Source organism: Giraffa tippelskirchi, chromosome 11, assembly GCF_054371585.1.
Source record: "Giraffa tippelskirchi isolate mGirTip1 chromosome 11, T2T-mGirTip1v1.2.pri, whole genome shotgun sequence".
In the NCBI taxonomy this organism is placed as follows: Eukaryota; Metazoa; Chordata; class Mammalia; order Artiodactyla; family Giraffidae; genus Giraffa; species Giraffa tippelskirchi.
Genome location: NC_137285.1, coordinates 133992365 through 134004431, shown reverse-complemented (window position 1 = coordinate 134004431; position 12067 = coordinate 133992365). Strand labels below are relative to the sequence as shown.

The 12067-nt window shown below is 36.9% G+C and overlaps 1 protein-coding gene across 27 annotated transcripts in view; it reads left to right on the top strand.

The window, feature by feature from the left end:
• The window catches only part of CCDC73 (coiled-coil domain containing 73), a 144219-nt gene that overhangs the window by 34139 nt on the left and 98013 nt on the right, over nucleotides 1-12067 (top strand). For all 27 annotated transcript variants that reach the window (XM_081543732.1, XM_081543729.1, XM_081543724.1 and 24 more), the window contains one exon: nucleotides 6410-6481. In XM_081543732.1, the coding sequence (XP_081399858.1) occupies nucleotides 6410-6481 (72 nt within the window). The remainder of the gene's footprint in view (nucleotides 1-6409; nucleotides 6482-12067) is intronic.

Sequence of the window (12067 nt, the reverse complement as noted above, 5' to 3'; positions counted from 1 at the left end):
GCAAGATCCACTGATGAATGCTAAAATTAGTAGATGAAACTTTAAGGAGAAATAGGATAGTTGCAGTACCTTTGCCAAATTGTTAGTAAGTTACTGTGGTGGTTTTATACATGTTCACAAATTGCTTGATACTCTTTTCTCTAGGAAGTGAAGCTTAATTTCCCTCGCCTTGATTGTGGACTAAGTTTTAACAGATAGAAAATATAAAGGAAAAAATAGTTTACTGTGGAGAAGCTTGGCAAATACCACCTTAACTAAGTGATTAAGTTTAAGATCCCCAGAAAGAATTGGGTGGTGTAGTAATTCATATGAACATCAAGTACTCATGATATGATGTGATGAGACGGGAACTTTACTGCTGTGGTATTCTTCTTGAAACATAGTTTAATCATGAAAAAATATCAGACAAACACCATATTTGGAACATTCTACAAGATATCTCATCAATGTTTGTCAGAGCAAGGTCATAAAAAACAAGAGAGAAATTATTACAGATTGGAGAAGTCTAAGGAGACATGATAAACTGTAACGTGGTGTCCAATATTATATCCTGGAACAGATATTGGTGGAAAAACTAGTGAAATGTGAAGAAATCTTGTAGTCTAATCAATAATATTGCAACATTGTTATTTTCTTAACTTTGATAAATGTACCCTTCTTATGTATGATTTTAATGTTAGGGAAGCTGGGTAAAGGGTATATATGAACTCTACTATCTTTATAAGTCTTCTGTAAGTCTAAAATAATTTCAAAATAAAAAGTTTGTAAAAGAAAATTTAGACTTTGAAACTGAAAGTTCAAGAAATACTATAGTACAAATCAATATGATTTTTTTTTTAATTTTAAAGAGATAATAAGCAAAACTATATCTGATCATTCATTTACTATTTCCTGAACACTTATGCCAGGTTTTAAAGAATATAATACCATGTAATAATAAAGGAGTGCAGAATATACTGTGAGTCTGGACAAGGAAATGTCTAATTTTACTAAGGGGAGTGAGGAAAGCTTCATAGAAGAAATAACTGATGCAGAGATGTTGTGAATGAGTAGAATTTCAGATCAGTCTTTTTCGGGGTTTATCAGTTATGCTGTTCTTTTCAGGGAATTCATTTTCCCCTTTGATTCTCTCTGTTGCTTGTTTGTTTTGTGTTTTATTACTATCCACTCTGATCTTTATTATTTCCTTACTTTGTTTAATTTGTTATTCTTTTTGTCTTGAACTTCTAAAGACAGTATTTAGTTGATTAGTTTTCACCTTTTTCCTTTTCTAATGTACAGTGTATAAGATTCTAAACTTTTCTCTTAGCATGCCTTTAGTTGGATCCCACAAACTTATGTAGATTGATTAACTATGTTACCTACATCTTTATTATCATTCAGTTCAGATTACTTTCTAATTTGAATTGTAATTTATTCTTTGACCCATGCATTACCTAGATGTGTACTACTACTTCTACAAATATTTGAGAGTTTCATTTTACTTTTTATTAACTTTGAAAAATGATTTTTTGGATAATTTTATGTCAGATTATAAGCTCTACATAATTTCAGTCACTTAATATTTGTGGAGCTTTGTTCTCTAGTCAAGCATATAATCAGGTTTGGTGAATAGGCTAACAGAGATGAACTTGAAAAATATATAATATGTATTCTGTATTTCTTGGGTACAATATAGAATGACTGTGAATTTAGTGAACTTTGTCAATCTTGTTCATATCTTCTGTATAATTACTATTTTTTTTGTCTGCATTTTCCTTCTCCTTTTTCTTTATCTGTACGTATTTCAGTCTGGTTATATTTTCCCCTTCCTTTGTTAATGAATTTTCAGTTTATGTAGTTTGCTGATTGGGTCAATCTATTGAGTTCTTAATTTTCCTTCTTATATTTTCAGTCCTAATATTTTCATTTGGTTCTTCTTCTATAACTTTCATTCCTCTGCTGAAATTGATATTGTCATATAGTTTCTTGCATCTAGTTTCATATATCTATATCTATATCTATAGATATAGTCTATATCTATATGTAGTATATATATATATCTATGAACAGTATGAAAAAGCAAAAAGATATGGCTCCAGAATATGAACCCCCAGGTTGGTAGGTGTCCAATATGCCACTGGGGAAAAGCAGAGAAATAGCTCTAGAAAGAATGAAGAATCTGGGCCAAAGTGGAAATGACACTCAGCTGTGGATGTGTCTAGTGGTAAAAGTAAAATCTGAGGCTATAAAGAACAGTATTGCATAGGAACTTAGAATGTTAGGTTCATGAGTCAAGATAAATTGGACATGGTCAAGCAGGAGATGGTGTGAATGAACATTGACATTTGAGGAATGGGTGATTTTAATTCAGATGACTGTTATATCTACTAATGTGGGCAAGAATCCTTAGAAGGATTGGAGTAGCCCTTATAGTCAACAAAAGAGTCTGAAATGCAGTACTTGGGTGCAATCTCAAAACCAACAGAATGATCTCTGTTCATTTCCAAGGCAAACCATTCAACATCACAGTAATCCAAGTCTATGCCCCAACCACTAAGGCCAAAGAAGCTGAAGTTGAACGGTTCTATGAAGACTTACAAGACTTTCTAGAACTAACACCAAAATAATATATCCTTTTCATCATAGGGGATTGGAATGCACAAGTAGGAAGTCAAGAATATAATCAATCAGATTTAAATATTGACCCTCTGGTGATGTCCATGTGTAGAGTCGTCTCTTGTGTTGTTGGAAGAGGATGTTTGCTATTACCAATGTGTTCTCTTGGCAAAACTCTGTTAGCCTTTGTGCTGGTTCATTTTGTAGTCCAAGGCCAAACTTGCCTGTTATTTCAGATATAGATGGGGAGAAGTGGAAACAGTAATAGATTTTATCTTCTTGGGCTCCAAAATCAAGTCACTGCAGACAGTGACTGCAGCCATGAAATTAAAAGATGCTTGCTCCTTGGAAGGAAAGCTGTGACAAATCTAGACAACATATTAAAAAGCAGATACACCACTTTACCGGCAAAGGTATGTATAGCTAAAGCTATGGTTTTTCCAGTAGTCATGTATGGATGTGAGAGTTCGACCATAAAGAAGGCAAGAATTGATGCTTTCAAACTGTGGTGCTGGAGAAGACTCTTGAGAGTTACTTGGACCGCAAGGAGATCAAACCAGTCAGTCCTAAAGGAAATCCTCTGAATATTCATTGGATTAAAGCTCCAATACCACCTGATGGGAAGAACTGACTCATTGGAAAAGACCCTGATGCTGGGAAAGATTGAGGGCAGGAGAAGGGAGTGACAAAGGATGAGATGGTTGGATAGCATCACTGACTCAATAGGAGTGAGTTAGAGCAAACTCTGGGAGATAGTGAAGGACAGGGAAGCCTGGCATGATGCAGTATATGGGGTTGCAAAGAACTGGACACGACTTAGTGACTGAATAACAATATCTATAAACTCAAATATATGGACCTGTAGATCTGTTTCTGTTGTCTTTTTTTCCTTCATTTTTGGGTCATTTGACTTTTTGGTGGGACGCAGACAAAAAAAAAGCAATGATTTGCTAAGGAAATTAGTAGGAAGGAAACTGGGTAATTAATGGTGTAATTCTTGCCAGGATAATCCCATGGACAGAGGAGCCCAGGGGGCTACAGTCCATGGGGTCAAAAAGTCGTACATAACTGACCAACTGAACATGCATGCAATGTGGTAAATAACATTAAGCAGCATTTCAGTTCCCCATAAAATTAGTTGTGCTGTTATAACCCTTTTGCAATTATAATAATTTGTAGAATCTGTATCCTGAACTACATGGAAAACTGGGAAAATGAGTGTTATCCACATTGCTGAAAGATAACATTATAATATACTTCTACTATGTTAGGATTTTGGTATAACTTCTTGCTTTTTATTAATAAATATTATTTACATTTTATTTGAACTTTTCACTTTTATTCATTCTTCAGGCAGTTATCAAAAATCATTAATAAAAATTCTTATTAAATTGTCAGTGAGAAAAAAATACGATAAATTTGGTAAGGAAATCCCATATGTAACTTCAGTAAAATATCCAGAAATATAGAACCTTAAAAAAGGTTTTAAAGACTAAACCTTAAAGTGTTTATTTTTTATTAGCTGCCTTAGGACTGCAAGCATTTTATTGTTTTTACAAAAACAATAAAAGAGGAGTAATTTGCTGGTTTATTTACTCTTTATAACCTTTAGAAAGTGACATGCTTTTTTTAAAGTACTTGCTTCAGGCTGTAGTTTTACACGATGGACTGTGTATTGGTCAGGCCTCTTCAATTCTTGACCCTGAACAGATTTAGGGACGTAGTATATATAGTAGGCTCTTGTCCAAGTAGCCAAAACTGTAACTGGGTACTTTTATTCTCCTTTTCAAACTCATAATCCACCTCCCACGAAATGGCCCAATTCAGTTTTTCATGTTGTCTAATACAATACTAATCACTTTTTCAGAGGGTTTTTTGGTTTGATTAAGTACAAAGTATCAAAAATAAATATTTCTAATATGCATGGCATAGCCTAAATGTTCACAGTTAAAGAAAAGCTGTTTCCTAAGAAAGAAATTTCTCTTTTAGGAGCTTTTGAATTTATGGTTATTGAGCTGTTGAAGATTTTGTTTATATCCTTAGATGAGGTTTGGTAGTTTGTCGTTTGGAATAATTGGTCTGTCTCTGTAAGTTGTCACATTTATGAGCATAAACTTGTTTGTAGCATTCCCTTAACTTTTTAATGACTATAGAACTTCTGTACATGTTTTCTTTTAGCATTTTGCACATATTTAAAATTATTGATTTAAAGTCTGCCTAGGTCCATTGTCTGCATTTGCTCAGAAACAGTTACTATTAAATTGTTTGTTTTTTCCTGTGTATGAATCACTCTTCTGTTTACCTGGATGCCTTATAATTTTTTGTTGAGAAATGGAGATGGACATTTTGAGTATGTGACAACTCTGGAAATAAGATTCCTCCGTCTCTCCAGGGTTGCTGCTTGTTTTTGTCAGTTTGTTTAGTGACTTTGCTGAAATAATTTTAAGTCTTCAGTTTTTGTCATGTGTGTCATGTTCTTAGCTTAGTGATCAGCTAGTGCTTTGTCTGACAGAGACAGCCTAAAATACCTGGAAGCAAAACAAACAAGAAAACCTCTCAGTCTTTGCAGAAGAGCTGGGTGTGAGTGTGTGTGTGTGTGTGATGAGTGTGTGTGTGTGGTGACAGTCCTTTAACACTCAACCAGCCCCCTTTCAAGTCTACCTGTCAAAGTTTCCAATAGAAGCCTCAGATTTCTCTTGTGATACTTGTGTTTATTGTGTGGACGAATTCAAGAGTATTACAGTATTTTAAACAAAATCAGAGTTTTTCTAAATAACTGCTTCCTGGTTGACTTTAGACTTTCTTCCTTGATTTGGGGTCTCTTTGTGCTGCTTCCCAGAGCGGGTCTGTTTTTGCAACTCTTCCAGCTATATCTCACTGTTTTTAACTTGACCCTAATTAGTTGGGGTGGTGGTGTCAGGTAGGGAATAGGAGCATTTTCTGATGTTTCTATTAAGCCCTCAGCCTTTGGTGAACCTGATTCTCAAGGTGAAGCCTTCACTAGAATTCTGATCCCTCTTCAGTATTTAATGGTAGGCCTAGCATGTATTCCTTCCCCTGCCCCAGTGATAGAGCTGTTGTTTTATTTTCTAGCCTTCTCTCGGCTTCAGTGGGTTTCCACAAGTGCTCTCATGCTACAGTTTTTATTGCCCTTCCCCCCCGTAGATTAAGGGTTTTGTTCTTTCGAAGAGATAAGAAAGATAGTCTTGTCTAAGTAAGTTTTTAGTGTTGTCGGTTGATTCCTTTTCCTAGCTGCAGAGGTTTTCCACTAGTGTCCTTAGATATACTTTTGATTGTCCTTTCCCCTGCAGATTAAGTTTTTGGTCTGTAGGAGATTTAGGGAAGATGGTTTGTGACTGCTCTTCTCCTCTCCAACCACTACCACAGGGGGAAAGTTTTCTCAGATTCTTTCCTTCCTTCTCTGTAAGCACCTTGTGGGTTTCATGGAAGAAAAACCTGTCAGAAAGCATTAACCTCCTTATTTTTCGAGCCGTCAGGAGATTCATCTTCTTACACCAGCCCATGCTCTGCCTTTAGAAATGTATTAAGGACTTGTAGCTGAGCTTTCTTATCAGTACTCAGTGGCTTATGTCCCAGGTAAGCAAATGCTGTGGTTCTTTTCTCCCTGCAGGCACCTGTCTCAATCCAGATTTTGGATTACTTGGTTGATATGGGACCTCAGTTCTCTGATGAATTTAACTAACTTGCAAAATTTCCAACTTTTTTTTCTTGTTGTAAGGGTGGGAGGATGTTGTTTTTTTATCTCTTTAGATCTTTCTCTTTACTGCCATTTTTCTTCTTTTTGACTTAGGAAGCAGAAACTCAGTGTGAAGAGCAGATTGGTAAAATTATCATGGAGACACAAGAACTTAAATGGCAAAAAGTAAGTATTTCCTCCTCTGATTATCATTTTATTTAAAAATGTATTTTAATCCTTACTTGCAAAGCTAATTTTTAAATTTCCAAAACATAATATTTGGAGAATTGTGCATCATTTTAGAGAGTCTCCAGAAAATTACAACTAAAACTGTTAATAACATTTGGGCTGCCAGAAAACAGATTAGCCATTTTTTTTTCAGGCTTTCTAATAAAAAATAGCAAAGGATAACTCTGGAAACTATTGTGAATTATTTCATATCTGAAAAACATATTGTGTATTATAGAAGAGTCAAAGTATTTTTTAAGAAATGAAACCTCAGAATAGTACCATGTTTTCCTAGGCTATTATTACATATTATAACCAAATATTAAAAAAAAATCTGATTCTCTTTTGATCCTTATCCATATAGAAGCATTTTTGATAGTGCTTCTCTTGCCTTTCCAGAAAAGTAATTTTAACAGCTAAAAACTTAAAGCTTAACCAAGATGGCCCTTCTTTTCAGTGTTTGGCAGTTTTGAAACAGGAACTTGGAGATAACATGTCAGAATCAGAATTCACATAATAGAGAGGATAGGCGTACGATGGGAATTTTGAGGCCAGACAGATCGACAAGGTTGTGTAGAAATGGAAGTAAAACCAGAGTTGGGTTACATGAGGGACAGGTCTGAAATAAAGAAACCTGTCTGTGGAGAGGAAAAAACAGGTGAATTCCAAATACAATTTAAACTTCCAAGCATATTTCAGAACGTGAAGTCATATCTTGTTACGAATAGAGAGCATTAACAGTCGAAAGTTATTGGAATCCTTAAGTTACTCAGTAAGTTTAATAAGTCCAGTTTAAATACCAGTTAGAGATCAGTCCTGGGTGTTCATTGGAAGGACTGATGTTGAAGCTGAAACTCCAATACTTTGGCCACCTCATGTGAAGAGTTGACTCATTGGAAAAGACCCTAATGCGGGAGGGATTGGGGGCAGGAGGAGAAGGGGACGACAGAGGATGAGATGGCTAGATGGCATCACTGACTCGATGGACATGTGTCTGGGTAGACTCCAAGAGTTGGTGATGGACAGGGAGGCCTGGCGTGCTGCGATTCATGGGGTTGCAAAGAGTCGGACACGACTGAGCGACTGAACTGAACTGAAATACCACTTGTGTATTTGGGATACTTACACTGATTCTAAGGTTTATGTGGAAATAAACTTGAAAAAACTGACTGGGAAAGTTTTGAAAAGAAGGAGGATGAAATAGTCACACTAGAATCTTAAACATATTTTAAAGCTGCAATAATTGAAATAGCTTGATGTAGTATACATGAACAGATAGTATATAACAGAGTCCAGAAATAGATCCAAATACATGAGATAATTTAGTGAATGGTAACACCAGACCACCTGATCTGCCTCCTGAGAAATCTGTATGCAGGTCAAGAAGCAACAGTTAGAACTGAACATGAACAACAGACTGGTTCCAAATTGGGAAAGGAGTACATCAAGGCTGTATATTGTCACCCTGCTTATTTAACTTATATGCAGAGTACATCATGGGAAATGCTGTACTGGATGAAGCACAAGCTGGAATCAAGATTGCCAGGAGAAATATCAATAACCTTAGCTATGCAGATGACACAACCCTTACGGCAGAGAGAGAAGAAGAACTAAAGAGCCTCTTGATGAAAGTGAAAGAGGAGAGTGAAAAAGTTGGCTTAAAATGCACCATTCAGAAAACTAAGATCGTGGCATCTGGTCCCATCACTTCATGGCAAATAGATGGGGAAACATGGAAACATTAACAGACTTTATTTTGGGGGGCTCCAAAATCACTGCAGATGGTGACTGAAGCCATGAAATTAAAAGACACTTGCTCCTTGGAAGAAAAGTTATGACTGACCTAGACAGCATATTAAAAAGCAGAGACATTATTTTGCCAAAAAAGGTCCATCTAGTCAAAGCTATGGTTTTTCCAGTAGTCATGTATGGATGTGAGAGTTGGACTATAAAGGAAGCTGAGCACCAAAGAATTGATGATTTTGAACTGTGGTGTTGGAGAAGACTCTTGAGAGTCCCTTGGACTGCAAGGAGATCCAACCAGTCCATCCTAAAGGAAATCAGTCCTGAATATTCATTGGAAGGACTGATGTTGAAGCTGAAAGTCCAATACTTTGGCCACCTGATGCAAAGAACTGACTCATTTGAAAAGACCGTGATTCTGGGAAAGATTGAAGGTGGGAGGAGAAGGGGGTGACAGGATGAGATGGTTGGATGGCATCACTGACTGAATGGACATGAGTTTGAGTAAGCTCCGGGAGTTGGTGATGGACAGGGAGGCCTAGAATGCTGCAGTCCATGGGGTCTCAAAGAGTTGGACACAACTGAGCAACTGAACTGAACTGAACTGAAAGGTGGCTTTTCAAATCTGTGGGGAAAAGTAGATTTTTCAAGAAATGCTATTAGAACTGGGTACCATCTGAAGCAAAATAAAACCAGATTTCTTCCTTATTTTACGAACTTGTAGAAAAGTAGAACTTTCATATATTCTTATTGGCAATGTAAATTAAAAGTGTCTTGTTGAATTTCCCAAAATACATAGGTCCCATAACTTTCTATATAACCCAATTCTAACTTGTCCCTTTTGAGATACTGCTAAGACTGTCTGCATCTGATAGAGTGCCTGATGAACTATGGATAGATGTTCGTGACATTGTACAGGAGATAGGGATCAAGACCATCCCCAAGAAAAAGAAATGCAAAAAAGCAAAAAGGCTGTCTGAGGAGGGAAAAGCAAAGGAGAAAAGGAAAGATATACCCATCTGAATGCAGAGTTCCAAAGCATAGCAAGGAGAGATAAGAAACCCTTGCTCAGCAATCAGTGCAAAGAAATAGAGGAAAACAATAGAATGGAAAAGACTAGAGATCTCTTCAAGAAAATTAGAGATACCAAGGGAACATTTCATGCAAAGATGGGCTCAATAAAGGACAGAAATGGTATGGACCTAACAGAAGCAGAAGATATTAAGAGGTGGCAAGAATACACAGAAAAACTGTACAAAAAAGATCTTCATGACCCATATAATCACGATGGTGTGATCACTCACCTAGAGCCAGACATCCTGGAATGTGAAGTCAAGTGGGCCTTAGGAAGCATCACTATGAACAAAGCTAGTGGAGGTGATGGAATTCCAGTTGAGCTATTTCAAATCCTGAAAGATGCTGCTGTGGAAGTGCTGCACTCAATATGCCATCAAATTTGGAAAACTCAGCAGTGGCCACAGGACTGGAAAAGGTCAGTTTTCATTCCAATCTCTAAGAAAGGCAATGCCAAAGAATGCTCAAACTACTGCACAATTGCACTCATCTCACATGCTAGTAATGCTCAAAATTCTCCAAGCTAGGCTTCAGCAATACGTGAACCGTGAGCTTACAGATGTTCAAGCTGGATTTAGAAAAGGCAGAGGAACCAGAGATCAAATTGCCAACATCCGCTGGATCATCGAAAAAGCAAGAGAGTTCCAGAAAAACATCTATTTCTGCTTTATTGACTATGCCAAAGCCTTTGACTGTGTGGATCACAATAAATTGTGGAAAATTCTTAAAGAGATGGGAATACCAGACCACCTAACTTGCATCTTGAGAAACCTGTATGCAGGCCAGGAAGCAGCAGTTAGAACTGGGCATGGAACAGCCAACTGGTTCCAAATAGGAAAAGGAGTACTTCCAGGCTGTATATTGTCACCCTGCTTATTTAACTTACATGCAGAGTACATCATGAGAAACGCTGGGCTGGAAGAAGCGCAAGCTGGAATCAAGATTGCCGGCAGAAATATCAGTAACCTCAGATATGCAGATGACACCACCCTTATGGCAGAAAGCGAAGAGGAACTAAAGAGCCTCTTCATGAAAGTGAAAGAGGAGAGTGAAAGAGTTGAGTTAAAGCTCAACATTCAGAAAACTAAGATCATGGCATCTGGTCCCATCACTTCATGGTAAATAGATGGGATAACAGTGGCTGATTTTGTTTTTTTGGGCTCCAAAATCACTGCATATGGTGATTGCAGCCATGAAATTAAAAGACGCTTACTCCTTGGAAGAAATGTTATGACCAACCTAGACAGCATATTAAAAAGCAGAGAACTACTTTGCCAACAAAGGTCCATCTAATCAAGGCTATGGTTTTTCCAGTAATCATGTGTGGACGTAAGAGTTGGACTATAAAGAATGCTGACGCCAAAGAATTGATGCTTTTGAACTGTGGTGTTGGAGAAGACTCTTGAGAGTCCCTTGGACCACAAGGAGATCCAACCAGTCCATCCTAAAGGAGATCAGCCCTAGGTGTTCATTGGAAGGACTGATGTTGAAGCTGAAACTCCCAATACTTTGTCCACTTGCTGCGAAGAGCTGACTCATTTGATAAGACCCTGATCCTGGGAAAGATTGAAGGCAGGAAGAGAAGGGGACGACAGAGGATGAGATAATTAAATGGCATTACTGACTCAATGGACATGAGTTTGAGTAAATTCTGGGAGTTGGTGATGGACAGGGAGGCCTGGCGTGCTGCGGTCCATGGGGTCGCAAAGAGTCGCACATGACTGAGCAACTAAACTGAACTGAAGACTCTATCAAGGTAGTGTCCTCAGTTACTGCAGTGAATTCTAATAAACATGATTTTGCTTTGTTAACAGGTTGTTTGGGTGTTTTGTTGAGTTCATTTTTGTATATGGTGTTAGGTAAGTGTTCAGCTTCATTCTTTTGCATGTGTGTATCCAGTTTTTCTAGAACCTTTGGTTGGAAAGACTGTTCTTTCCCCGTTGAATGATCTTGGCACCTTTGTCAAAAATAATTTGACTATGTGAGAGGGCTTATTTCTGGGATGTTTATTTTGTCCCATTGGTCCATGTGTTTTTCTTTATGCCAGTACTATACTAGTTTGATTCCTAGAGCTTTCCAGTACATTTTGAAATCAGGACGTGTGAATCCCCGAACTTTGTTCTTCTTTTTCAAGATTATTTGACTGTTTCGGGTTCCTTGAGATTCCATTTGAATTTTAGGATGAGTTTTTCTATTTCTGCAAAAATATCATTGGGATTCTGATAGAGATTACATTGAATCTATAGAAAACTTTGGATAGTATTGGCATCTTACTAACATGAAGCTTTCTAATCCCAGCACAAAGGATGTGTTTACATTTTTTATGTTTTATTTAATTTAATTTCTTTTGGCACTGTTTTGTAGTTTTCATTATACAGGTCTTTTATCTCCTTGGTTGAGTTAATTCCTATGTATTTTATTCTTGTTAGTGCTATTGTAAATGTAACTGTTTTCTTAATTTCATTTTTGGATTGTTCACTGTATTGAACATGCAGCTGATTTTGGTGTGACTGTATCTTATTACTTTGCTAAATTCATTTAATCAATTTTTTGGTGGAATCTTTAGGGTTCTATACATATAAGACCTGCAGATCGATAATTCTACTTTTTCTTTTCCAAACTGGATTTCTTTTTCTTGCCTTATGCTTTGACTAAGGCTTCCAATACTATGTTGAGTAGAAGCTGTAAAAGTGGGCATCCTTCCTTTCTTGCTAACCTTAGAGGAAA